The sequence below is a fragment of the Chlamydotis macqueenii genome, chromosome 6 (assembly GCF_036417535.1).
Source record: "Chlamydotis macqueenii isolate bChlMac1 chromosome 6, bChlMac1.mat, whole genome shotgun sequence".
NCBI lineage: Eukaryota > Metazoa > Chordata > Aves > Otidiformes > Otididae > Chlamydotis > Chlamydotis macqueenii.
The window spans coordinates 743293-771283 of NC_141561.1; the positions used below are offsets into that span (position 1 = coordinate 743293).

Below are 27991 nucleotides of genomic sequence, written 5' to 3' on the forward strand. Positions count from 1 at the left end.
GCCATGGCGGATGGAGTTATGATTCTTCCTGTGCTGATCATGATGGCGTTTCCCTCCCCCAGCGTGCAAGGTGAGTGGCTGCGTGGCGGTGCGGGAGCTGTCTGCGGCTGGAGGAGCCGGGCTCCAGCGCCGCCTCAGCGGGAGCCTGGCACGGCTCCACGGCACCCTGCTTGCTCCGCAGGCCGACGGCGTGGGCACGTTCCTCTCGGGAATTAGATGTTTGCTTTTCCATCTCAAGCTGCTTCAAAGGATATTTGTGGCCTGTTAAATATAAAATTTACAGCATGTGCGACTGGCATGGGCCTTGCCAGCGCCTGGGAAGGGAGATGGGAAACCTTATTTGAATGGCAGATCATCGAGCTGTGTCACGAGCAGATCTTTCTGGCCCAGGGACTGAGGTGCAGGTGTGTTGCTTGCATTCTTAAAAGGAAAGGGCTTTTCTCTGGGAAGGCTCTTTGGGAGACTTAGTATGATGTTTGATAACTTCTCCGTGATTGCTCTGGTCAGGTCTCTGGATATGGCACGTGACTGTCTCCTGCTTTTTATCAGTTGTCACATAAAGGTTTTATGACACGCAGCGCATTTACGATTTGCCTCGGCAAAATGGGAGAAGGGTATTTCCACTGCCGTGGAGAGACAGTGGTGGTTCATTTGGAGGTCATCTGGATGTTTTGGGACATGACCTCCTGAAGATACGTACTTGCTACTTTGCAAATAGCCTCTTAAAAATGTTGGATAAAGGCTTTCTGTGCGTAACTTGGTTTTCTCAGTTTTAAATTCTAAGTGACTGGAGATGTATCTGGTGTTATGGCGTATCTGTGCTCTTTTGTATTTACCTTGTGAAATTTCTTCCTGAAATACTCAGCTGAAATGCATTTATTGTCAAATGTTGATGCAAATAATAAAAGGCAGAGTACTTTAAATGGAATGTTAGAATGGATGGTGGAAGGTGAAGACAAAAAGTGCACAGAGATCTAGTGGTTGACGCTACTCATGTCTATGAATAGGGAAGTGAGACAACATTTAAAAAGGGAGGAATGCCGGGTGAATGTTAGTGGGAATACATGAAACTGCTCATGTTATTGATGCAATATTGTATTGAAATAGGGTATGGTAGCAGTTACCACACTGTACCTTCTTATCACTCTTTGACTGCAGCTATCTGCCTCTCAGAAGTGTCTTTTCAGCTTTCAGAGCTGCTTATGGAAATTCTTAAACCGCTTGCCTTTCACACCCTTGACATGAGCAGCAGTAGCTGGAGCGGAGAAACGCATCGGAAGCACGCATGTTAAAGTCTGAAGTTCTGGGCAGTTTCTCTCTGACAGTGCAGAATCAGCCACTCGCGCTGCCTGCGTAGTGCAGCCTGCAGAGCAGCCTTACCAACCCACCTCGTCCTGCCAGAGCTTCCTTGCAGGTGTTCACGTCTCAGTTACTTGACCTGCCTCTGCTGAAAAAAGGAGAGTGAGTTCTAGGGCTGAAACGTTACTTTTTTGTTGAAAAGATGCCAATAAGTGATCAGGAAGAGAAGAGTTACTGAGTCCACGCCAAGGCATTTTCTTCTTTTCCTGCTGTCTGTCACCCTGAGATGGGAGGTGCGGGATGGTGCCTGTCTCGGAGCAGAGGCGGAGCGGGACCAGATGTGCTGCTGGAATGGGCTTCGGATGGAGGGTGTGTGGGGGCAGGAGCGTGAGGGCGGAGATGCGCAATGTTGTGTTCTTGCTGTCTGTCCGCCTGTGCCAACTGGACCTCTACGAAGAACAGGGTTTCTGTTTTGTGACGTGGAGCTGCTGTGTCAAGGGGGAACTTGTCCTGTAGTACTTTTTAAAGAACACCCATATGTGTTGTCACGGATCGTTCATTTCCCTTCACTGGGATTTGGACCAGATTTGGGTGGGGTGGGTGGTTTTTTTTTCCCCACTTTTGATAAGTGAAAAATGTCTACGTATATCTTTGGGTAACATTCGGGGGCAAACTCTGATTGTTTCTGCATTGCTAGTAGGCTTCAGAAAATGAGATTAAACATGATTTAAAAAAAAAAAAAGCAACCCCACAACCCAACCCAAAAAATCAAACACTGTGTAGAACTGAAAGTGCGGAAACATGTCTCTTCCTTACTTGAGTGTCCAGAAAAATCCTTTTATAGTAAAGGTTTATTGCATTGTTTCCTTCTGTGTTACTTCTTTATTAGCCCTGTAAAGTGGAGAGAGAGGCTTTTCTTCGTTTCCCAAGAAGCTGAACCCTGACTAAAGCAGAGCACTTCCCAAATAATGTAGTGCCTACTCTTGAGAGTATGAGGTTTTCACTAGCGACTGCGCATGGGTGCCGCGTCCTGATCCCGACGGCACTGTTGGGAGCACGGTGTGTGAAGCGCTGCTGCCGCTCTGCCCTCGCTTGTGACGGGGCAGGTGTCTGGGCTGCCTTCTGCCGGCCGCAGCCGCTCTGCGTGTGAGAGGGTCTTGTGTCACACCATGGCGAGATGGCGTCTGGGAGCTGCTGAAGCTGCAGAGACCACTCTGGCCTGCTGGAGGCTGCGCGGGGAGCAGCCTGACCCCTCTCCAGCGGCTGGGCTGGGCAGGCTGCGCCTCTGCGGGACCCTGGCCTTGAGCTCTGCGCCTGGCCACCGCTGGGCACAGCGCCTCTGCCTTCCCGTGCCGGGGGGTTCGTGATACAGAGAGCAACAGTAAGGCTGGTTCTTAGTGCTGCGGAGGTCAAAGGCTTTTGTTAAATTAACGAATGCTATGTAAATATTATTATTGCTGCAGTCCTGTAATGTTCACTGCCATATGCATTGACAAAGAAAACAAAACACTGAATGGAGTAGTCAAGTCTGTCAACTTGCTATTTTCTGTTTCCCTGAAATGGCTAAGAATCATAAAGGGAAGCTAGCCACCAAAAAACAGTGGTCTAATGTACAGTTAAATGGTCTCTACAGAGATTTCAATTTTTCCAAGTCTGTTTTCCTTCAGTTCATTGTGATGTGAAGCCCTAGCAGATCCCACCTCTTCCCCCAAGCCTAGTCATTTAAAAATAAAAAATATAGCTGTTTTTAAATACTTGGGCCTTTGAGCGTGACGTCCCTTTCATCCTACTGGAGATTTCAGCCGCTCCATGGCTTCCACGAACTCTGAAGAAAGCTTTGCCTGTGACTTGTAACCTTTCTGGTTGGATTTCAAGGTTTCCTGTGATCCTGCTCAGCAGGTGGTCCCGCTCCGAGCCAAGCAGCAAGCCTACAAAGGGGATAACGACCGCGGTGCAGCTCCCAGCGGGCTCGTCTTGGAAAGCGGGAGCCTGGTGGCTCGGAGGGCTGGGATGGGCCGCGCGTGCCCGAGGTTAGCCGATGACTGCAGTGTCTGTGCATGTTCAGTATGCGACCACGGAGGCACGGCGCCTTCCTGCTGCACAGCTGTGGGCCGGGCTGGGGAGACAGCCTGGACGGATCCGCTCTGCCCGCGCTCTCTGACTGAAGGCGTCGCTCCTTTTTGCTGTGCCTTCCTCTTCGGTGGGGAGCGGCCCATGGGACGGAATCGGGCCTCTTAAACTGGGGCAGTTAGGAGGTCATGTCTCGGTGAGCGAAGGACTAGTTTGTTTAAGGCTTGGTTGCCTCTGGCTGTCCTTGGCCACCCGGCTCTTTTTCCAGCCACGTTTTGAGAGGTCTCGTGTCATGTAGGTTATCCTTCGGAACACTTGCTCGCATGCGTGCGCTAAATATCTGTTGTATCTGTGTAATAGTGTGCTAGTCTTTATCTGCCAGGGGAAACTTAGTCCTGTGGGGAGCAGGGAGTTGCACTCAATGATCCTTACGGGTCCCTTCCAACTCCATCTTCTGTGATTCCATGGAATTTTGAGAGGGAGGGCGTGCAGTGGTGGTGCGTTGCTTGAAGGAGATGATTTGATATTGCTAAAGCCCTTTAAAAGGTGCATGTAGTACAGTTAGAGATGGTGTCTTTAGAAGGAAAACTGAGACTCCTACAGTATATATTTTTTAGTTATTTTTGAAATTATTTCAGTTCAGTATCTGCTGACCACGTCACACGGTTAACATAGGCATTTTTTTCCAAGTCAAAGGCAGGGGAAGAAACTGCGTTGCTGCAGTGCCAATAAGAAAAGGTGGCCAAGTGCCTGTTGTACTGTCTGCTTCGATGGAAAATGAATCACTAAGTGTGTAGAGATCGCCTCAAAGTTAAGATGTGTTACCAGAAGTGTATGTAGTGTATATCTTCACAGACGGAAGTCGTTTGGTGTTTTCCCAAGCAGTTAACAGAGTTTGCAGTGCAGGAATGGGATGTAAAGTAGGGAATAAAACTGTCTAGATTGGTGATTGGTTGTGTGAAATAAATTTCACATAGCAGTGAATACCTTTCCTTTGTCTCCTTGCACCTGTACATGAGCATCGCTAGCCCCCGTTCAGCCTTGGGTTTGGTGTCCTGTGGGTTTGTGCTGGGGCTGGGTGCCCGCGCAGGAGTGCTGCGCGCAGCGTGACGTGTCCTCTGCGGTCACGGGGAGGGTTAAACGTACAGCCTTGCACTGTGCTGATAAAAACGTGGAGTGTCTGGGTCCTTGTTCTGCTCAAATGCCCAGGTAATTTGAGTCAGCACCCTTAACTGTTGGCTTTCAAAAAGTGAATAAGCAAGCAAAATAAAGGAGCTTCAGTTTGGACACTTTCTTAATAATGAACCAGTACAATGAACTGATAAACTAGTGAATGAGAAGTTAATGCAAGTCTCTGTGTGGCAAGTCAGGTTTTTCTGTGAGTGTGTGAAAATATACATGGGCCACAAGTGCAGCAGTGGGTCTCTGTTGTGAAACAAAAACGCACGCAGTGAAGGTGCTTAGGTAACGGCAGTATTTTCGAGCTTGGCTTCCTGCCCGCGTGCCGCCCGACTGCTGCGTGTGCCGTCGGCCCGATGGCCTTCCGCGCCGGGAGCTGTGGCTGAGGAGACACTTACCTCTGCACGTCTGCTTCAGCCACGACCTCTTGATTGCAGCCGGCCTCTGTCCCGACCTGGGGTTGCAGGGCTCCCCACGGCATGGCGCGTGAGGGGGGTGGCTTTCTGCCAGGACTGCTCCTCTGGGCTCTGCGAGGCCTGCTCAGGCTGGAAGGGTCCTTGGCTCAGGAGAAGAGGGAAGCTTTAGGCTGGATCAGGCTGCATCCAGGTGAATTTTCCCTGTGGTGTGGCTCTCGGGTGCTAGGTTCGTTGTCCTCCATACAGCAGATATTTCTGCTCATAATCGCTGAAATGCTGTTACTGCAGCCTGCAAACCCTCTCAGCTGTCCTCGCAGGCCGGTGCTGTCACTGACGGGGAGATGTCTCGCTCGGGGAGGTGCTGAAACCCTTCCTGCTAAGGGCTGTCAGGGGACTGTCCCCACCAGAGGTATGGCTCTTGTCCTCTCCGGGAGGCCGGGACCGTGCCTTGGCAGCAGCTCCCTCCCGGCTCCCTGGCTTCCAGCGCCTTCCGCTGCTCCGCCAGATGAGTCGAGATGGAGGGCTTGTCGTACTGCTGCTGTTGTGGGAGGAGAAGGAACAGAACACTCATCATAGGAATGTTGGGCATACTTCTCTCTCTCTCTCTTTTTCCTTCCCCCCCCCCCCCCCCCCTTAAAAAATTCCACAAAATTGGCAAAGTTACTACTTGGTAAGTGTGTGACTGGGACTGTGTATACCAGTACTTGAAATCAATGTGACAGATGCTGTCTGATTTCAGGATTCTTTCCCTAATTTAGTTTGTTAGTGGTTCAAAAATGGAAAAATCATATTTGTGTGTGTGTTCGTTCTGGGAGGAGGGGAGGAAAAAGAAGCAGAAAACAGTTGTATTCCCAGTGGGCAGACTCTAATGATAGGCTTGAAAAAGTCCAACACACGGTATGCTCACTGCCGTTTTAGGGGCATCCACTGTATTTGTGGCTGGGAGTTCTTCTTGTGTGTTAGAACTGAAGGAAAGGCTGTAAACAGGAGTTAAGATGCTGTAAGTGTGTGTAAGAGCATGTAAGAGCAGGGGCTGGTCCTGTCCTTCCCAGCTGTGCCTCTTTCCTCAGCCCTCTGGGAGCACATGGGCTCCTTACCACTGCGGGCACTCCAGGGAGCTGCAGAGGCTTGTGTTCTCCGTCAGGCAGTGGAGAGCCATGTCCTCTCCTGCAGAGACCAGAATGACTCGGTGCCGGGTGTTAAAGGCACGTGCTGTTCCTACAGCAGCGGTGTGTGCGGTTCTGTGCAGAGAGAGTGGGTTTTCCCCAGCTAGGGGTCTCTGGTCGCTTTGCTGAGGGTCCTCAGAAGTTTAGTTTCCTACTCTACACCTTGTCTGAAAAGTTCTTCCTTTCACTCAGCCGGAGCATCTGGAGTTGGAGGGGAGGTGGTGTACCTGCTGACACCGTGTGCTGCTCCTCACTTCACTTTTTGTCTCTGTTGTTACTCAGACTTGCCATGTGCTCCCCAAAGACTTGTCTTCATGGGAGGGTTGGTCCAGACTGACTGCAGGCGAGCCAGCTAAACCCGCTAAATGCCGTGTAGCTGTGTCTACTGCAAATTGAAATGGCCTTAATTTGATTGAGTTAGTCATTTCTGGAATGCTTGAGAATAACCCTTTTGGGAGAGAAATACAATGTGGGTTAGCAGATCTGTTTTAAATCTGCACTGTTAGGTTTTTCCTCTGCTGAGTGTCCCTGTGTAGATGACCCTCTCGTGCGGTACGCCCGCAGTGGTTTATGTGCCAGAGGAGATGTCAAATGTCACCAAGCGCTGGAAATGTGAGTGCTTGCAGTGGGCAGATATGACTGGTATTTCTTTGATGGTGCAAGCTCGTATCTTTGTCTCGCTGAAAAGACTAATTTAGTATCCTTCGCTTCTCCTTGGTGGTTCTTCAGCACTAGCTGCAAGTAGCCTTTCTTCCTTAAATAGAAGGTTTTGCTGTCTAATGATTCTGTTATCTCTGTGTAACTGAAGACTACAACGGTGTGTGTTCCTCAACTTTACCCTTTTGCAGATGATGACCTGAAGCTAAACATGGTCCACTACGAATGCGTGTGTGAAGGGATGTCCTGTGGGAATGGCGATCGATGCCAAGGCCAGCAATGCTTTGCTTCCCTGAGCATTAATGATGGTGCTAAGGTTTACCAGAAAGGCTGCTTCCAAGTCTATGAACAAGGGAAAATGACGTGCAAAACGCCTCCATCTCCTGACCAAGCTGTTGAGTGCTGCCAAGGATACCTGTGCAACATGAATATCACTGCACAGCTGCCTTCTTCCAAAGGTGAGATGATAAATAGTGACATCTGAGAAAGAGAAATGGCTCGGCTTTGATCTGGTGTGGTGGGAGTGAGGTGGCTTCTGTGCTAGTGGAAGCAAGGGTTTAATCGTGGCAGTAAGGCCCTTCCAGCTCTGTTGCCCACCCTGGCACACCTCCGATGTCCCCAGGCTGAATGATCTGTATTGCTGGATGAATGTTGGGGGTTCAGGTGTGCAGTCAGGGTCAGGATGGAGCTCCTGCCTGTGAGGGAACTGGACAGACATGGTGGGGTTTGTTCTGCGGGGAAGGGGTTGTTCCGACAACTGCAGGGCGTCGCTGTGGTAGCATCCTCGTGTAAAGGCACGCTGCACAGCTCTGGCTGTGGTAGGGCCTGTCTTTCAGACTGCCTGGCTACACAGGTAAATGTTGATGTCAGTGCTGCTGGTTTTACAAATACTGTATTTAGGAATTCTAATTTTTTTTTTCCCTCCCCGCCCCCTTTTTTTTTCCCCTCTCCTTTCCAAGGGCAAACCTTCCAAGGAGAAGCTGCAGGTTACAGCATGGAAACACTAATCATTGTTATACTGGCTCCTGTGATAGTGTTGATAGTTTTTTCTGCAGTAGCGGTCCTGATCATCAGGAGAATACAGAAAAACCATATGGAGAGGCTCAATTCTAGAGATGCAGAGTACGGCACAATTGAGGGACTCATTGCATCAAATGTTGGGGACAGCACGTTGGCAGTAAGTAACCTGTGTGCATGGTAAAAAATGTGTGAGCTTTCTTCACTTCCAGACTCCTTCCTCGTACCCTCCAGACATGGCCACATCAGTAACAGGACCTTTTGCTGCCAGGACGTCTGCGGTGACGTTCCTGTGCTCACAAAGCCATGGTTCAAACGGGATGTAACTAATAAATAGCTTTTACGAGTATAGTTCCTTTGACCTGGAGAATTGCTATAAACTGTGATCTGTTTGTCTTCCTAGAAGCAATGTCTAAACAGCAAAAGAGTGTGGCTCATTGCTGGGTAGCCTGACGTGTATGGGAGGTGTAGAAATGTACTGCATCTTTGATACGCGAAAGACAGCCTGAAAGGCTGGAAAAGATATCATGCTAGGGGCAGAAGGAAATACAGGTGTTTTTAACTTTTAAAACCTTCACACTGACTCCCATGGTCTTGGCAGAAGTGCTCTTGGATGACTAGGAGATTAATGAAACTTTGTTGACAGAAGAGTGGTAGGAATTCTAAGAAATGAGAACTGCTTACTTAAAATTTGGTTTTTAAGATAAATTCTTGTTCATGCGGTCTCTTGAAAATAAAATCACATGGGAAGGTGTTTCCTTTTTAAAGACTTAGTGTATGTTACCCTTTCACTTGGGGCCAGAAAAAAGTGTTCCCAGCAGCTTTTCGTTGTTGAAACCAAGCAGGTAAGGCTTGGGGGGAAGCTTGAGTGTTTGTTTCCTTGCATTTCTAAGATCAAATCTCTTCAACACCAAGAGGATGGAAAACATTTTCATTCTGGTGCTTTCCTGCCGTAAGTGGTTGGACTTGATGATCTTGGAGGTCTCTTCCAACCTTAAAGGTTCTATGATTCTGCAATGTACTTTCACTGCAGGGTTGAAAAGTGGCTGAAGAAAAATGAGAATTTATTAAAAAGAGAGATCGTGGGACAGCTCAAAAAATAGAACTATTTTGGGGAGCTGGAAACTGTTTCTTGCATCTCTGTATTGAGGCAGAGGCGTTTCTATGAAGTACTGCTGTGAGTAAGTGCTGGAAGAGTCACGTGGAAAACGCTTTCCTTCACAGCAGAGTGTGTCCTGGCAAGTAAGGTCTCAGGGTGTGAGATGGCCAGTAAGGGATAGCACTGGAGCAGGGAAGAGTCTCCTCTAAGGAGGAATAGGTTCAAACGGAGTATCAGACTCTGGGCATCTGGATGCTCCAATATGCTGCTTTTGAAACAGTGGGGAATGAGTAAATAAACCAGTGCTTCAGCCAGAAGGAAGAGCCTGGTTGCCCAACAGCTTTTCTAGATGCTACAAGTTTGTATATGTTCAAGGAGCAACAGGATGAGAAGACTGTATGCTGTTAATCACATTAGGAAAAAAAAAAAAATCCGGCTAAGGAGGTCCCTGATCTGAATGTGCTTGGAGGCTGGGAGAGCATTAGAGGAAAGTATCATGTATGTTGAAGTATTCCCGTATTTGCTCCTAATTCACTCCACTTCTAGTGTCCCACCACTCTCGTACCCCCGTGCCCCCGTGTACTTACATACCTCTGACACCCCTCTATGTCTGCTACTCCACTTGCGGTACCCTGATAAAGGGCAGCGCTTTTGGTGCGGTCAGAGACAAGATGCTGATCCAGAGGGGCCTTCGGGTGGCCAGCTGGATAACAGGGTTTTGGCTTTTAAATGCCAGCTTCCTTGGTAAGATGGAGCTGTGGAAATTGCCTCCCTCAGAGCCTGAAATATCCAGGCACTTCACGTAACTGTGGGGTCAAGTGTGGCGTCAAATGCGGCTTTCCACTGCTGCCCTGCTGTTCTGCTTCACTTTGGCCCTGTGTAGACTATACTCGATAATATTTTTTTTAAAATGTCTTTGGCTCTTTAATTAGCCCACAAGGCTGGATTCTGTGTTCCTGTTTTAAAACAGCCCCTTCTGGTATGTTCACCATGACCTAGGCATGCGTGCCACTGGTTATCTGTCTGTAAGCGTTGACTTCCAGCTTTTACCAGCCCTTATCTCTTATCAGTGCAAGACCATTTCCATTCCATTTGCAAACCTTTTGCACTTCCAGTCATTTAACGCTACTTGGAAACGGTGATAAAACCTCAGAAGAATAAATCAAAATTCTTTCTAAAAGAAATCAGCAGAGTTGCTAACTGTAAAGGTTTGGTCTGACAGAGCTGTTCTGTTCGCCGCTATCAGATGCTGGTGGGTTTGTGGTTGCAGTGCCCCCGCTGCGCCTCTTGAGTGCTGGTGATGTAAAAAAAACATTGATGGTTCCTTGTCTCTAAGTGTTCACCTAAACAGTAAGTCTTTTTTAAATTCCAGAATTTCTTCTCCATTGTGTGTTTTAAATCACTGATTTTGTTACACATTAGATTAGATTAGTTTACATTTAGGATTAATCTCCATAGTGTAGGAAATACTTAAAGGCTTAAGCTTCCTAATGTGGAATGGAAAGAGCCGTGGCCTCTTCAGAGCTTGTTTTTACAGTCACCGCAGATAAGTTTTTTTTGCCCCTTTCTGATACAAGCAGGAAGGAAAAGGAGCTCTCAGTTTGTATTAAGAGCAAAGTAGCAGTCTCCTGTCACTCCTAAATTACCTTTTTCTTGAGCACTCATTTAAAAAGTGTTAGAGAAATGAGATTTCATTGCATCTGGTTAAAGCCCAGTAGTGCAGTTTGCTGGAAATGTTCAAGAGTTGATTGTGCTTATGCTTTTTTTATCCTGATTTCCTTTGTAAAGAAAAAAGGTCCAGTAATACAGCATATGCTGTTTTAATGCTTTGAGCTAGTACAGAAGTCCTAGCCATCAGAGTAGCTGGGTATTAGCATTTTAAAAGGCTAATAGGATTTAAACGTTCAATTAGAATCTTACTTAAGTTTTTTATTAGCTTACAGTTTAAAGTCTGGTTTCCATGCACTGAAAATATCAGAAACTGATAAAACTTTTAAGAAAGACTTGCTGTAGAAAACTTTTTTTTTTGAAGGACTGTTCATTTAGTGTGGTTCAGCCACTTTAGAGAAGGAGACTTAGAAGCAATTATTTGGGTGTTGTCTTTTAAAGAAGTTCTCATTTGGAGCAGGGACTTGAAGCTTAGCAGAGAAACCCCTGTGGTGCCAGAGATGAGCTTGTGGCTGTTCTTCCTGGGGCGCTCTGCTCTGAGCCCCTTCACAGGCTCATGGTTTAAAAGATCTGTCACAGACACGTGAGTCTGTTCCCCCGTGGACGCTGCGTGGTGCTCTGCTTGGAGACAGGACACATTTCTTCCTTGAGCCAGGCAGGGGTGGCTCGGTGGGAGAGGGAGGCAGTGAAGCGAGCCTCCAGCCCCAGTGAGGTCAGCGACTTGAACTTGTCGTTAAAACTTGCTTGTTTGACGAGCAAGTGATGCTTTTCCCTTACTGACAGGTCATGTTGCCTCTCTGGCTCCAAATAAGAGAACTTGCTGGTGCAGGATGGCGCGGCTGTCCCAGGGGCTGTGCCGTGCGGAGGCTGGCAGGCAGCGGCGTTCGCAGGCAGCCCACTCGTCCCTGTGGGCCGGTGCCTCTCCGGTCCAGGTGCCCCGAGGCGTCCCTGGCTGTGAGCCCCAGGACGCGGGCTGTGGTCTGTCACCTCTCTGCTGGGCTCACACGGGCCCAAAAAACACCTGTCTGCAGGTTTTGTCAGCAAAGCTGACTTCCCTCCCCGAATTACGTCAAACAGAACGGTCAGCTGAGCACCAATTGTGTGCAGGCCGCAGATCAAAAAGATGCTGAAAAAGCAAACTGTGTCACAGGAACGCGTTGGTTTTATCTGTCTTAGCGTTTCAACTGGAAACTTTTAACTGTGGCTGTTTCTAGTCTGTTTGTAGTAATAAAAATGTTCAAATTTGTGAATGTCTCTTTCTAATGCACACTTATTCGTAGGATTTGTTACAATCGATTTTGAGAGCTTCCTACAGAAGCTACCACCTTAGCCCCCCCCTCACTAAACAAAACCACACAATCCAGTAGCACAGATGGGTGGGGCTGGGACATGGCCTGAGCTTTAATTCGTGAAAACCCATTGCTGTTGCTGTGCCCTTCCACTTGTCTTCAATAGGAAGAAACCACAGCTGATGTGAGGAGTGGGAAAAGTCTACAGGGATGTTCAGAAGTAGATGCTGCGCTTTTTTCTGCTAACCCTGTAGAGATGAAGGACTTGGGTATAGGAGAAATACCTCAGTTTATCTCTTACTGAGGTGATCCAGGTTATTGCAAGACACAGAAAATTTAGGGGGAAAAGTTGGTATTAATCTCTTTGAAACAGGTGACAGGGAATTGAGAGAGCATAAGAACAACAAAGTGCTGAAAAAGCGTCGAATTTCACTACCGAGTGTAGCTGTCAGGCTAAGAATGAGTTTCCAGGTTCGCAGGCAGTAAACTTATTGTCACTTATTTACTAAACAAAATCATTTATTTACTAAACAGTGATACTGTAATGCCAAATAGATGATACAGACGGAATAAGAAATCTGAGAATTTGTTTGCTGTTCATTGTTACGTTGTGTGTAAAATCACAAAGTGCTTATGCCTGAGTTGCGGCTCCCCTGCCAGTCTCCTCTGCGCGTGGGGTGTGCTTTGAAGTGGTAAAGTCTCGCAAAGAGCGCTTTCTGTCCAGCTGCATGGTGGTGACAATGGCATGTCTTGCTCCTGAGTGACCAAATGGCATCACCAGAGCCATTGAGATGCCAGTAAGCTTTGACTTAACCGATCCTTTGTGTATTTAACCAGGGGAAAAAGTAGTTTCTCATAGGTTGTGAACATCTGCTTTTACTTTTGAACAGGATCTGTTGGACCATTCCTGCACATCTGGAAGTGGTTCTGGACTGCCTTTCTTGGTGCAGAGAACGGTGGCTCGCCAGATCACGCTTGTGGAGTGTGTAGGTAAGTAGAATTCCTGTTTGCATCTAGTGCCAAGTCTTGGTAGCAAATACAAAGAGAAAACTGTCTCCCCTCCTAATGAACTGTTTTTCCTGATTATATGAAGCTTTTAAAGCTGGTTTTGGAAAGTGAAGTGAAAAAATTCCTTTCAGATCTATGCAGAACGAAGGGGCAAATTTCATCTCTGCTTTATCGCTGAAAAATTAGAGCTTTGTTCAGTAAGGTGATGTTAGAAAATACAAACTAGGTTTGTTTGGGTGCTTTGTAAGCTAAATAAAGTATGTTTTTAGAAAAGCAAGATCCATTTGAAGTTTGAAACTGTCAAGCTGTAACACGTTTGTTCATTAAATGTTCATTTAGGAAGCTTTAGAATTAGGAAAGGATCATCTGGATTTGAGGTCTGGAGTTGAAGCATCAAGTAAAGCAGCATTGGAAAAAAATAATCCTGCAATTTTTGTGCCATTAGAATGTGAACTCAGCTGTTTTGTAGCTTGCATGCTCTGCACTGTTGCTTTGGGACTGTGCAGGCAATGATACACTGTTCCTGCTCTTTCCCCCTAGAAGAGAATCTCTCTAGTAATCCTTCCCTAGTAGTCTTCTGAGTCTTTAGTTTTTTGCAGGACTTTGGTGTTAATTTTAAGGATCCGTTAAACTTTTCTTAGCATATGTATGTATTATTAATTGAATAGCATTAAATTGGAATTTAGTAATTGTAGGAAGCATTTGTGTCAAAGATATCCTGAGGCGGAGACATTGAGCCAGGATGCTGTTCTGGCACTGAAGAGGTGAGGAAAGCGTGATAATGATTGAGTCTAGTAGGGAAAAAAGAGTTTGGATATTTATAGTTGTCAAATCTAGCACAATTCATTGCCTGAAGCCTGAGGCTATCGTATTCAGGGAGCGATGAAAATGGGAGCAGCCAGAACTTCTCTGGTGTGCCTTGTCCAGGGTGTTGCTTTGCTCTTGGGTACTTGATAATTTCGTACGTTCTTCTGAGCTGTTTGGGTGAAAAGCTTGGCATGCAGACAGTGTGTTCTGTTCTCCACTGGACAGGGATGGGTTTGCGGGGGTCTTGTTTTGTTGTGGGTTTTTTCCTTTTTTGTTTGTTGGTGGGGGGTTGTTTGTTGTGGGGTGGGGTTTTTTTTTGTTGTTTTTGTTTGTTTGTTTTCTTACAGAACACAGAATGCTGTTTTTATCTCTGGTTGTGCTGATTGTTTTTGCAAGGGCTAATGATGTAGTAGAAATGTAAAGGCCGTATGCCCAGCATTGTACATCCTTCCTGTCCTCCCAGCTTCAGAATTCATGGATTTTTGTGCCGTGTACATTGACCTTGTAGTATGCTGCCTCGGTTGCTTAAGCTGCAACAGTGCTTTCCTTGCTGGCAGTTGAGTAGTTACACCTGCCGGTACAAACGCTCTGTACACTACCGGCGTGCAAGGAGGAGAGATCCGTACTCAGAGCTTGCAGCTGAAACAAACGGGAAGAAATAAGGGACAGTGGAGTACAGCGTGTGTGCAGAGGTGATCAAACTACATCAGTGTGATGCTGGGGCCGTGACTGTTGAGTTTCCATCCTACTGGCTAATCCTGTCCTTCTGCCCTGTGAAGATTGTTAGTTGACAACTTTAACTGTGGTTTTCTTCCCCCACCAGGAAAGGGCCGTTATGGAGAAGTGTGGAGAGGTCAGTGGCAAGGAGAAAATGTTGCTGTGAAGATCTTCTCTTCTAGGGATGAAAAATCCTGGTTCAGGGAAACTGAATTGTACAACACTGTATTGCTGCGGCATGAAAATATTTTAGGTAAGCAGGACAACCATGTTCATGTTTCCTGGTGTAGCTGGTGGAAAGGTGAGTTAACTGAACAGTTCATTTGCAAGGCACTGCAGATTTGCCAGATATCCCTGATCTTTAAGATTAGGTTCTTGTGTTTGCAATAAATAGTTGAAGGGAGATTTTAAGGGGGAGACTTGCCAGGAGGGTGCTGAAATCTGAGTCTCAGCTGGAGGAAGTGTCATAGCAACCATGAATCATTGTCCTCCTGCTATATTCTAGCAAGACGCAGTCAACCAGATAATCAGTTGTTGGCAGCACCATGTGCAGAGGAGAATGGAGGTGTCACAGACCCGCGTGCTAGGAGTTCACCCTCGCAGCTCTTGTTGCAGGGCAGCCAAACAGCAGAAGAGTATTGCACAGTGAGTTAGGTGAAGAAGTTCTAGTGGATCTATGTTTTCTTCTAACTTCAGTTTACCTGGGAGAAATGAAGGGAGAAAAAGTGGGAGGAGTTTCTAATGAGATTTAAATATTTGAAGACTTTTTCTTGTGCCTGAATAAAGTGCAGTACGAATCCCTTCTTTTCTTCTGTTTAACTGTTCTGCTCAGGGTCAAATCAAGCTCCTTTGGTGTTTAAACTTCAGCTGTAGTTGTCTCTTTATGATGTATCTCATCGCCCTGTTAATATGAAGTACGATGATTTTGAGTCGTCTTATCCCTTAAACATCATGTGCTCCATTCTGAGAGCTTAGAAAATGGCGTTCTGGGCTCTCGGAACTTAGAGCTTAGAAGTTCTAGGTGAGCTGAAGTTCATGGCTGAAGTTTAGCAGCCCTTCTGATTCCTAGTAGATAGGCTTTCTTTCACTGGCATGCCACCTTTACAAATCAAAGCAGCGGCATGTTTTCTGAGTTCTGACGTTACCTCACCTGCAGTCTGTCTGTCTGCAGTCAATTTTACTTGTGCTCTTTATTCTTGTTGCTGTCAGAATATTCCTTGGCTTTGTAGCTCACCCTGCTAGAAGTTTGTCTGGTGTTTCCTGAAGCAGTTCCTTTGTTATTGCAAAATAGTTTGGTGGCCTCCTGAAGTGTGAATTATTGAACTTGCCTTCCTGAGAGAGCAAGTAACTTGGCTGAAATTACATTACACATCTCCCGTGTTCTTCTGTCTGTTTAGTCTGTCTTGATAACTGTCAAATTTGTGGGCTATTTTATAGAATTTTTTTAGATGCGATATTAAACAATATCACAGATTACAGAAGTGTCACATTTCCAGAAATGTGACTTCAGGAGAGAAAGTAGTGGGTGTTCTTTCTGACAAATACTGTATGTGGGCTTTTAATAAACGTGGTATGTTCCTCCAACTGGGGAGTAAAACTTCAGCGGCTTCCCAGCTAAAGCTGTTGAGGTCAACAATGTGCTGATACACGATAAACTCAGGCGTAACGGGAAGGGAGCTGCTCCTGGATTTTGGGTTGACTTTGAAGACACCACATTTTTCAAAACAGTTCTTGAGGTTCGTGGATTTCAAAGAGAAATTTTTTCCTGTTCCTTTGCAGAAAATGTCTGTGATACACAGCTGTGATGTATAAAGGTGCTCTGCCTCCCTTCCCCGTGGAAGTGAGCTGCACACCGGTTGAACTGTCCAGTGTTTGAAGTTTGCTGTGCTGGTCACCTGGTGCTGCCGCGCTCTTGTTGACCATCTCCCACTTTCTGTATCCCGTGGCTCTGTTGTGAGTGGGTTAACAGGGTGACCAGACGTTTGGGACCTACAGCGGTTCAGAACAGTCCCGTAGGCCTGATAACTTCTTCGGCTGCAGTGGTCCCTCTGCAGCCTTTTAAGCAACCAGAGGTGATTGGAGAGCCAGTTGTTGCTGTGGTGAGATGTGCTTGTTTCAGTCTGTGTTTGATCAGAAGGATCTGACATTTCCTGTGGGACAGCAGGTTTCTGACACGCCAAGGTGGATTGTTGGAAGTGCTCTGGATAGACTTACCTTGGGTGTGTGTGTGAGGCTGGCACAGCATACAGTGTCTGTTGGCTGGGGTGTGATGTGTACCTGGATGTGTACGTGGAACGCATTTAACTCCTTTCTCAGCAGCCTGCACTGGCTGCTCGTTGTCTTTAAAAATGGAAGTGATTACTTATGGCTTGTCTGTTTGAGGTATTGCTTCTTTCCAGTGTGATCCAGTTGAGTGGACAGCAGCAGACATGCTACAGCTTGGTGGTCTTTTTGTTTAACTAGAAACTTCTGCACCCTCAGGTCCTTCAAAAAGAAGGGGGGAAAAAATATTAAAGTATATGGTCCTAAAACATAGTTGTTTGGCGTGACTGACAAAATACAGAAATACACTTCTGTGAGTAGACTTGAGTTAGAGTTCTAGAAAGTGTTGGCTCTTTTTTCATCGCGATAATACCTGTAGTTGGTTTTCAGTGCAGTTCAATAATGGAAAAGTTTAATTAAACAGAGCTTTAAATGGCAAGAGGGGCCCAGCAGTATTGATTCTGTTCTTGGGGGAGTCTTGAAGAAGCTCTATAACTTTATTTTGTTGTTTCTTCTTTTTCCTTCCTCTCTCTTTAGGTTTTATTGCATCTGATATGACTTCCAGAAACTCCAGTACCCAGTTGTGGTTGATCACCCACTACCATGAAATGGGCTCTCTGTACGACTACCTGCAGCTCACCACCCTGGACACGGTCAGCTGCCTGCGCATCGTCCTGTCCATCGCTAGTGGTCTTGCACATTTGCACATAGAGATATTTGGCACCCAGGGCAAGCCTGCCATTTCTCATCGGGACTTGAAGAGCAAAAATATCCTCGTTAAGAAAAATGGACAGTGCTGCATAGCAGATCTAGGTGAGTTCATTGTGATGCTGATATGCTCTGTGCGTTCCTGCAGTGATCAAATGTATTGGACAACTCCTACTGTAAGTCTTAAAGTAGCCTTAAATTAATCTTATCACCATCCGGTGTTACCGTGAAGCCGTTCGACAGCCACTAGATGGCACGCACAACTTAGCAATGTCGCACTGCTGCTGAGGGAGCCCACCGCCGCCTCCGAGTGTGGGAGCCGCATGGCTTTCTTGGGTTCGCATTGCTAAATTCCGTTCATGAATCCCAGAAAACAGCAGTTACTAGGCTTCAGCTCCTTTCTGAACTAATTAATGTCCTTTCACTTCCACTCTGAGAACTATGTGCTCACTGTCCCGAGCTCTGTAGGTCCATCAGCTTGAGTCTGTTGCCAGATAATTCAGTGAGTGCGAAGTTGTGTTCTCCCTGTAGAGTTTAAGCTGGTAGGATGCTGAGAAGCATTGCAGCAGTATGGCTCGTTCACACCTCGGGGGTATGTCTGACAATTTTTTTTTTTTTCTTTTCTCTGAAGACAGGGGAGAATATCGTGGTAGAGCAATAGTACTGGGGAGTCATTGGCTAGACAAAAAGTGTGTCAGGAGATGGGATTTTTTCAGTAATTCTACTGCATAGTTCCTGTCACTTTTGCCTGAGGGACATGAGATGCATGCAGAGAAAACACGAGGGCCACACACCTGGGCCCATCTAAATTTGCAGAGGGAATAGAAGTGAAAAATGGAGCAGAAAGTTGAAAATACGAAACTTCAGAGATGCGCTTCTAAATAAATTTGTAGTTCACACTGAGGAGGGGGCAGCTCATGCTGGCATTGATGGACATCGCACTGATAAAGTGAAATCTACTACATTATTTTTCTAGAGGCTTCAGCTATTTGAGAGATTTTCTGAAAGCACAGCAATAAACATTTTCCAGTTAGTTTTCATGGTGGCAAAATAGCTATCTTTTTAAACGTGAAGTCCTCAGACATGTATCTGACAGGTTCTTTGTTCCTTATCTGTAAAGGAGAGTTACCAAAGAGGTTGTTGCTTCTGGCATATATTCATGCCCTGGTTTTCTGTGTAACTGTGTCTTTTTTCCTCCTCTGGTCTCCGTTTCAACACGTGCTATACAAAAAAATGGCACAGAGACCGGTAGGTATGAGCAGGTGGAAACATTCACTACGGCTGCTCAGAGCTACGCTAGACTTGGGTTCTGTCAGTCCACTGAGTTCTGGACTTGCAGCGTACTTGTTAAGAAGAGATGTCAGCTCTGGAAATGAAGAGGAATAAAATTCCTTTGATGCCTATCTTGTAATTGTTTGGGGTATGACTTTTGCTGGCAGCCCGGGTGCCGCACGCCTAGACTGCCGTGTAGCTTGGTGCCTGTGCTGCTCATTCCCAGTCTTCCTGGCTGGCAGCGCGTGCGAGAGCTTTGTGAGTTGGCTGCTTGTCCATCAGCAAGCATGCTGGAAACAGGATCTCCGGGAGTAACCCAGGTGTCCAGAGCTGCCCTTACAAAACCGGCTGTTTCAAGTATGTCCCAGCTAAGCAGAAACTTGTGATAAAGTCCAGGGATGTCAGACTCGCTTCAGTCTGTCAGCACTGTGAAAGAGTTCTGCCCTTCTACTTCTGAAGCAGTTCATGTACACGGCAGTAGGCCTTAGTTGAGCAGCTTTATAGAACAACAGGGTAATGCGTACACAAAAAGAAGAAAAAGCCCAGCCTTCCTCTTACTCCCTTCTCCCCCTTGCCCCTCCACGTAGTGTAGGGAACATCCGTTTGAAACAAACACTGGGATTTGTAAGGAAGGTGTGAAGAGTGCTAACAAAACATACTTGCTCACTTTTTGTTTCTAGCAGATCATCCAGTATACACAGAAGAGGATTTTTTGGTGTCTTGAAAACCAGTGTGTTTCATCAATTTGTATGCCTGTCAAGCTTTTTTTTAAAAACAGAATGAGTATCTTACAGTATGAGCTTCTCTGTCAAGCTCTTGTGCACCCCTAAGCTGGACGTGCGTTGGGATCTCCTGGGGTGAACAGAACCTGAAGCAGGGCAGTATCTGCTTCCTGACTCATTAGCAGCACAGATGCCACCGCGATGGGAACCTGATTACAACACGGTTGGCCCTTCACCTCGTTGCAACACTCTTAGTTTGCAGTGTCCGGGATGCTGACTTGCATCCCTCAGCCTGAACCTTTGACCTGTCAATCCATGGAATCTGTTTTGCCCAATTTGGATGGAGTATTATGATTTTTATCAGTGTTTTCCAAAGTCTTGATGTCTTCAGAGTTGGCCAGGAAATTTGTTTTCAAACCTTTGCTTCCATTGTGGAAGTTTTTTTAAATATTGTAATCCATACTTACTGTATCATATAAATTAATATCAACAAATACATAAATGTGTGTATGTGTAAATATGTGTTTTATATACATGAGTGTGTGTGTGTGTGTGTATATATGACAAAAAAAAAGTCTTTATCTGAAGAGCAGACTTTCCAGATTACCTTCTCGGCAGTCATGGGGTTAGTAGATGGTATCTTTTTAGAGGTGCCGTAAGCATTTTCTTAGCAGCTTGAAGTTACTTGAAGTGCCTTTAAATTGTAGGAAAGCGTTTTCCAGATTTTTATGATGAAGTACAGACTGGTTTTGGAAAGAAAAAAAAAAAAGATCTTGTGATAAGTTGATTTTTGGTGGAACTGAGTTAAAAAGCTTTTTAGGTTTCATCTAAAATAAACTCCTGCTCAAAGTCAATAGTATATGTTATTCGTACGGGATTTGTTGAGGAAATGAGGCAGTTTGTCGTCTTTCCTATTGCTTAGTTATGTCATGCGCCTGTTGCTGTTCAATTTGCAGGGCTCTCTGTTTACCATGGCAAAATGAGTACTGTGTGTTTCCAAATTTACAGTAATTTAGTGCCTCACATAATGTTCTTTGCTTAAATGTTTAGTAATTAGTAGGACCCAGGTAGAGTGGTTTTGACTGACTTATTTTAGATCAGCTTGAGGATGTTTATTTTTCAAGCTACTGCAAATACGATGTTTTTTATTTTCCAGCTTTATTTTTTAACTTGTATATATCCATCATGCAGTGTTTTTCTTCTCTCTTCCCCACAGTTTGGATAGATCCACCTACCCTAAAGTTCTATAAATAAATCTGAATGCCATGTAAAATTGTTTTCTTCTGAGTAACAGATGCTGGGCCTTCTGTGTATACGTGCCTGGAGCGCTGGTGACATCCAGTGGCTGCAAAACACTTAATGACCGCGTTTTGCAACAGTGCAATAACACGCTTAATGGTAATCCCTGAGGAGATAATTGGTCTAAGTCTTTGGACACGGTGGCTGTTTTCAATAGCTGGTTTGGAGCTGACCCAGTTGGTCTTTGGACAGCTGGATGCTCAGCTCTTTCTTCTTAAGAAACTATCTGATGGGTGTCACTGCTCACGTGTAATTTTAAACGTATGCTGCTGTAGTTTTAAAGGGCACTTCACTGATTTTTTTGTTTGTTTGTTTGTTTTGTTTGTCCTTCAGGCCTTGCAGTTATGCACTCCCAAAGCACAAATCAGTTGGACGTGGGGAACAATCCCCGTGTGGGCACCAAGCGCTACATGGCTCCAGAAGTCTTGGACGAAACTATCCAGGCAGACTGCTTTGACTCCTATAAAAGGGTCGACATCTGGGCTTTTGGGCTGGTCCTTTGGGAAGTAGCTAGACGTATGGTTAGCAACGGTAAGCATTTGGGGACTGCTTTACTTGGTTTTTAGAAGGCATTAAGCAAATGGTAATTCATGGTGAAGCCTCTGCCCCTGAAATGCATAGGATGCACAGGAAAATAGTGAACCTCCAAAGTGTTTTGATTCCTGACACTTTGCTGCCTGCGTTGAAGTTGTTTGATGTGCTGGGTGCAATGGCTGAGTGTTGTCATTTCTGTTAAGGCAGTGAAGAAAGGATCCCCCTGCTACATCCTAAACCGTGATGAGAAATAATTCATACCAAATAGTTAAATTAAAATTTTACATCATAAAATCTCTAAACTTTTTCATGTGTCATTAAATCATAGTGAATACTTTTAGGTGGCTGTTGCTCATGACAAAACCTAAGAAGCAGAAGGAAAATACGTAGGAAGTGAAGAAGTGAAGTTAACAGAACTCGGGGATGCTCTTGCTTTTGAGTTAAATGCACTCACAAAGCAGGACTTGGTCCAAGTACAGCTCTGCCTGGGAAAAGTGCTGCTGCAGTCCTGTTCTCTCGTGCACAGTGCTGCTTCGTGTTTCCTTGGCACGGCTCTCTGAATTTAAGAACCTTTAAGCTGTGCATCTTGTCCTTATCCATTCAGAAGTCCTCTCTGGCTTCTGGACCTCAGGTTGTGTGCTCTGGACCCAAGCGGCTGGGAGAGCGCAGAAGATGCCCTTCAGGCATGTCTGCAGGCACGCAGTGATGGGCTGTTAATGGCGACGTGTTTAGACCCGAGGAGATTCTGGATCGTCATATACGCTTATTTGTTCTGTGTCTGTCTGATCTTTTCCCACTAAACCCAAATCTGGGGTTCCGTAACTGACATCAGACAACGGGTTTATGTTCAGGAAAAGACGACTAGATGCTTGTTTGCTACAGTACCGCTGAGCCCCGATTGTAGGCTGGAACCGCGCAGTGCAGGTGGGGTGGTGCCAGGCAGATGCCTGCCAGCTTAGGATCCAAGTGTGAACTCGTTCAAAGGGAGCATGGTCAGAACAATACACAGGAGTCAGGGTAGCTCAACCTGAAGAATTGAGGGCTTTTTCTAGTGGGAACTCTTGCAGAAGTCAGAATTTGAGGGGAGGCTTTGGAGGAACGAATTAAGATCGCTTTAGAGATGTTCTCAGCCCCTATCTTCTCTAGGATACTTACAAGGGGCTTAAACAAAGCTGCCTTGGAGGTGGCAAAATGCCTCAGGTAGGCTCAGGTGGCTAACTTAAGTCTCCTTGTAAGCCCGAGATCCAGAAGAGATCCAGAATGGGCTTTCTGTGATCAGGAGAGCAGGGCGGACTGCGAGGGGACAGCTGTTTGAGGGAGGTGCGGTTTAACTTGCAGGGTCCCTAGGAAGCACTCCTTTCCTGCTGGGAGCTGGTGGCAGTGACGAGAATGACTCCAGGAGCTGAAGGGAGTTTCCGTGGGCTTTTGTGGGGTGGCTGGAGCTGAGCCTGTGACCATGTCTCCCTTCACTGTCAGGGGAGTTACTTGAGGACATACCCAGCAAAAGGAATGGGTGGTGTTCTGATAGGAGAACATACGTGAGCTGAGTTAGTGTGGTGATGGTCTCAGGTGAAGGTGTGTGTGGCTAATTAGAGAGAGGAGGACAGTCTTGGGAGCGCATGGTGTTTTCTGATGATGTGCTCTGTTTGTTGGCAAATGTATGTTGTAGGCAGTTGTGCAGACTTGTTCATTGCATTTCCCAACTTTTGGAGACCTCTGGGTTGCAGTTCGTGTCAGTGTGAATGCCTTGAGAATTTAAGCTGTAACTTCATTGTTTTCAGCGCAGTTCTATATTCTGTGCTGCGTCTGTCTTGGCAGTCTGTGAGCACTGTGCTCTACTGGTTGCCGCAGTACGCTGGGCTTGCTGGGCAGGGTTGATCTCATCCCGGTGCAATAGGTGATGCTGTGATGGGCAGGGCAGCCAGCGCACGGGAGGAGCCGTCCGTCTGCCTTCCCTCTGTACTTGAAAATGCGATTTAAGCCCCCAAATGAGTCTTTTACTCTCTTTAAATAGGCCAGTGCTTGTTCCTTAGAGTGCTTGTTTGCTGCTTTTGAACGTGCTTCCTTCGGTGTACAGCGTCTCGCGTGGTTGCTTACCTGGTACCTGATGCTCGGAATCTTCCCCATCGTTCCCCTATCGCTTGCTGAGTATTTACAGTACCAGCAGAAGCTGAAAGGCGGTTCCTGCTCAAACCAGCCCTGCCACCCTTACATCTGCGGGAGTCTGCTTAGCTGTTTGTGTCGGTCTTGCTTTGCTCCAGCGGTTGTCTTTGTGCATGCATGGGACAAGCTCACGTTGAAGTAACAGGGAATAAAGCTGGAGAAAATGCTGCTGTGTGTCTGAGCTCCAGTTGATCTGAGTAGCAAAAAGCCAGCAACCCCAGGGGAAAAAAAAGCCCAATGTACTATAAGTGACAGAAGTAATCTTAAAACTGTCTGGGAAGCAGCAAGCTGTGGGTCGTGCTGAGGGACGCCGGGGTCTTCCTCGTAGCGAGCGGCTGGCCCGCTTGCTTGGGGCAGTGGGCGAGGGGAGCGTGTCACAGGTCAGCGCTGGTTTTGGAGCGGAGCAGTGTGGGATAGAGGTTGCAGAGGCTCGCCGGCACCGCTGCCGGGCTGCTGCGGAGCCAGCGCTGGTCCCGCGGGTCTGTGACGTTTGGCTGTGGAAGATCAGAGTGCTCTGGAATCGCTCTATTGGAGTAAAGGCTAGCCCCGCTTCGTTTGCTGCTTATTACTGTGTGTCCTGTCTGAAATAGCCAGTTACATACCTATACTGTGGAAAGACAGCATGAAAAGAGTGAATTAGAGCCAGGCTCTCAGTGATGAGGTTCGTCTGTAATGCGCCAGTGACACTGGAAGTGTTTTCAGAGCCATACGATGCGGCTCTGAAGCTCCGCATTTGCCTCGCGTGAAGCCCCTACCATGTCTGAAAGGGGAGTGTAGACGGTGAGCGTGCATGAGGGGTTTTGTGTTCTTGAGTTCTCACAGTAAACTTGATCCTGTGTTCTGGGAGGAGTGTCAAGTCAGGAGCTCAGCCCTGTAGGTGATGTCTGGAACGTGCAGTGACACTTGCTCGCGGGAGGAGGGTGGGTGAAGCCGCTCCACGCAGCGTGTGATAGTCTGTCCTGCCTGCGCGGCAGAGTACCACCGCGCAGACCCTGCAGGCCGTTGTGGTAACTGCCGTGGGTAGCCGGACCCCTGCACTGCCCTGCTGTGCTCTGGGGCAGCTGTAATTTCCCAAAGACTATTTCCCTTCTCGACCAGTCATCACAGGTAGGGATTCACAGATTTTTACGAAGGACCTGTGGGATTTTGATCTTAATCTCCAGTAGAACAAGAGAAGTAAATCCCTACCACTGTAGCAAAGTTTGAGAACCTCTTTTCAACTTCACTATACGCAAAGCAACAGAAGTTCTCCTGGTTTTCTGACTGGGGGACAGCTGCAAGTCTGCTGAAAAGCAGTTTTAGATGGTTCTGCCGGTGTTTCTGCTGTACGCAGAGGGCCTCATTCGCTCAGTGGTTTTCCAAGCTGCTGACCCAAACGCCTGTCTCTGAGCGCCAGTTTTTAAATTGGCTTCTTAAGAAAGCTGGGCTCCCTGTAGGTCACTTGTGGGCCTAATCCACTGGTGAAGCAGCAGTGCTGCATGCCTTGGAGAGCAGGCAAAAGGCTCTGTAGCCTGCCGGTTCTGTGTGAGCTGGGTGACAAGTTGTGAGAGCACACACAGACTCGTTTTTCAAAGGGAATCCTGGAAAATGCGTTCAGACACTGGCTGCCGCAGACTCTCGGGTGTTTGATGGTATGTGGTGCCAGTTACCCTATGTATTTTACTGTTTTAATAACAAGAAATAAAATTATCTGAAGCACCAGCGTGAGAGTCTGTAGATGCTGACATGCTTATTGGACTCTTTCATGAGCCACAAACCATGCAAAGTGTGTGATAATCCTATTAAAAATCACAATGCAGACCTCAATTTTTACATTTGCTAGTGGAAATCCCAGTTGTTAGTCAGGAAACATCCATAAAAGGTGGCCTCTTGACAAGTGAATTTATTTCTCATCGTTTCAGCTCAAGCGTCTGCAAAAGGGATACAGTTCTTACTTTGTGAAACTGTAATATGAGCTAATTAATTAACATTTGGGGTAGAAAAAGCTGTTCCTATGTTAGTGCTGTTCTGTTGTTTAATGCCTGCTTGACACTGTGATGTAACTTTTACAAGATGATTTTGGTGCTTCCTGGACGGCTGGGTCATGCATTCTCTTTCTGTGCAGAAATGCTGTTTCACTGACGCAGGCGTTAAGTAATGCCTCTCCGGTTGTGTCTCACCAGGTATTGTGGAAGACTATAAACCACCGTTTTATGACTTGGTTCCAAACGATCCCAGTTTTGAAGACATGAGGAAAGTGGTGTGTGTAGATCAGCAAAGGCCGAACATTCCCAACAGATGGTTCTCAGACCCTGTAAGTGGGTGCGCCTGTGGACGGGTTGCAGAACCGAGGAGCTGACCTTTCTTGTTTTGAAATGAAGTCATGGAAGTTATTTCAGTTATCGCTTGAAATTTAAATGATCTCAATGCTACTTGTCAGAAATGTTCCCTACAAGAAAACTGGGGAGAGACTTTTGTAGTGATAGGACAAGGGGTGATGGCTTTTTTTTAGGCCACATCAAATCCACAGTCCACCTGGAAGTCCTCGATGACAAGGTTGAGACAATACTGATTTTTCTGACCGCCCCTCACAGGAGGGTAGCCTGTGTAGGACTGTCTGTGGCTCATAAGTGTGCAGATTTAGAACGGAATTTCGATCCCTCTCTTCCTTACAGGATAAGGGACTGTTGTTCTTTTTGAAAGGCTAGTGCTGAAGTTTTTCTTCACCAGAATAGGTCTGGATTCTCCAGGTTGCCCAGCTGTTTCATTCCTTATTAGCAAAGCCGTGGAGGTCAGTTTGAATCTGCACGGCTGCCTAGGGCCAGCAAGGACGACAGGGCCCGTCTGTGAGGTTTTGGTTGTAGAGCTGCTGCTCCAGCCAGCTGCCAATCTCAGTCACTTCAAGTTGTGCTGGACACGACGAAATCACAGGCAGAAAATCTGTGCCTTCTCTGGCTTCCTTCACTGATCTTACGGGAGTCCGTTTTGTTGAAAAGAGATTCTGTAGAGTGTTTTCTTAATTAGAAAAAGCCCCAAAACTCCATTGTTTAAAATTATGCTGGCTTGTCACTCCAGTCAGCCTATTGCATCTCTTGGTTTAACCAAGTTATCAAACTTGGGGTTTTTTGGTTTTTGTTGTTTTTTTTTTTTGGTTGGTTGGTTTTTTTTTGTTGTTGTTGTTTGGTGTTCCCCCCCCCCCGGAAAGCTGTATATTTGACAGATAGCAGTAAATTCTCTGTAGATTCTGAAAATTATGTATTAATAAGGCAATAAAACCTTGTTATGTTAGTGCTTAACTCAACGCAGTGCTTTCTGGCTTGACTTGTGTGCTTACATGCGTGTTTTGTGTTTTGATTCTTTCCCCAGACGTTAACATCTCTTGCCAAGTTGATGAAAGAATGTTGGTATCAAAATCCATCAGCGAGACTAACAGCCCTGCGAATCAAAAAGACTTTGACCAAAATTGATAATTCCTTAGATAAACTGAAAGCTGACTGTTGACCTTCTTCTTGTGGTGCTCTCCTGCTAGGAAGGCATTTCTCTGGGTCAGAAGCAGTCTGGCCAGACAGCTCCTCCGACCGGTCCCGGTGTGGCTGCTCACAGAGGCACAAGTTCTTACCGAGCCATCTGTGCGGGAGGCACCAGAACCGTATGGACGTTGCTCAGTGACTGCCACGGGCATTTCACACATGGTCAAGCTATAAGGACTCACGCTGGATGTACTGTTGCAAAGGTAGTGGCCTGAAGGAAGACAGAGAAATCCTAAGACAAGATCAGGGCATTAAATAATGGCTTTGAACAGCTTTTTATTTTTTTTAATTTTTTTTATTCTCCTAATCACTCCCAGGGTGAACACGTGGAAGTGGTAAATTTTAATCAGCAATATTGCCTGTGCTTCTCTTCTTTATTGCACTAGGAATTCTTTGCATTCCTTACTTGCACTGTCACTGTTAATTTTAATGACATGACTTGCCAAAAATATGATTGGCTGTATACTACATTGATCTATGCCTGAATAATAGGAAATGAATTTGGTAAACTGAAAATGTAACTGTCAGATTTTAGCTGCATTTTACATGTGTACTGATGTTTACAATAATGCTGAACATTAGGAATTTCTCGTTTATACAAAACTTGCAAATTATTTATTACTAGTGCACTTGCCAGTTTTTTAAACTGTAAAATAAGTGCATAAAGTTAAAGCTTATTTTTATGTGGCCTCTTTCATGATTTCTTACACAGATGTTTTTGTAACACGATATAACCTGAAGCATAAGTTGTTTTCTGTATTATCATATTACAACTCGATAGTCACATTTTAAGTGCTTCACATTTGTAGGTGTGTGGTCTGTAACATGTTTTCAGTTCAGATACGGAACATATATATAGCCATTACCCACATGACGTTGTGTCTAGTACCTTGCTGATCTGGAAAAGGAAAGCAGTGGAGGAGATAACTAGAATTTTAGGTCATGAATGCTGTGGGGAAAATGCATTTTATTTCTTCTAAGCTATATAATATGCATTTAAACTCTGCCAGAAAAATAACTATTTTGTTTTAATCTACTTTTTCTATTTAGTAGTTATTTGTATAAATTAAATAGAATGTTTTCAAGTCAAACAAAAGCGTTTAGTTCTCTTACTGCCCGTTAGGTACAGA

The 27991-nt window shown here is 46.0% G+C and overlaps 1 protein-coding gene across 1 annotated transcript; it reads left to right on the forward strand.

Moving 5' to 3' along the window:
- On the forward strand, positions 1-27957 carry ACVR1 (activin A receptor type 1). The gene is made up of 9 exons (XM_010116777.2): positions 1-70; positions 6979-7245; positions 7747-7964; positions 12751-12850; positions 14499-14645; positions 17192-17467; positions 20989-21186; positions 25515-25645; positions 26698-27957. Exons 1-9 carry the CDS (start codon positions 4-6, stop codon positions 26830-26832), a joined length of 1539 nt encoding a protein of 512 aa, XP_010115079.1. The 5' UTR covers positions 1-3; the 3' UTR covers positions 26833-27957.
- The last annotated feature ends 34 nt before the right edge of the window (positions 27958-27991 follow it).

Coding starts and splice junctions, on each gene's coding strand:
- ACVR1 (XM_010116777.2), top strand. CDS start 4: ATGGCGGATGGAGTTATGATTCTTCCTGTGCTGATCATGATGGCGTTT. Junction 7,246..7,746: donor ACAGCTGCCTTCTTCCAAAG/GTGAGATGATAA, acceptor CTCCTTTCCAAG/GGCAAACCTTCCAAGGAGAA. Junction 7,965..12,750: donor TTGGGGACAGCACGTTGGCA/GTAAGTAACCTG, acceptor ACTTTTGAACAG/GATCTGTTGGACCATTCCTG.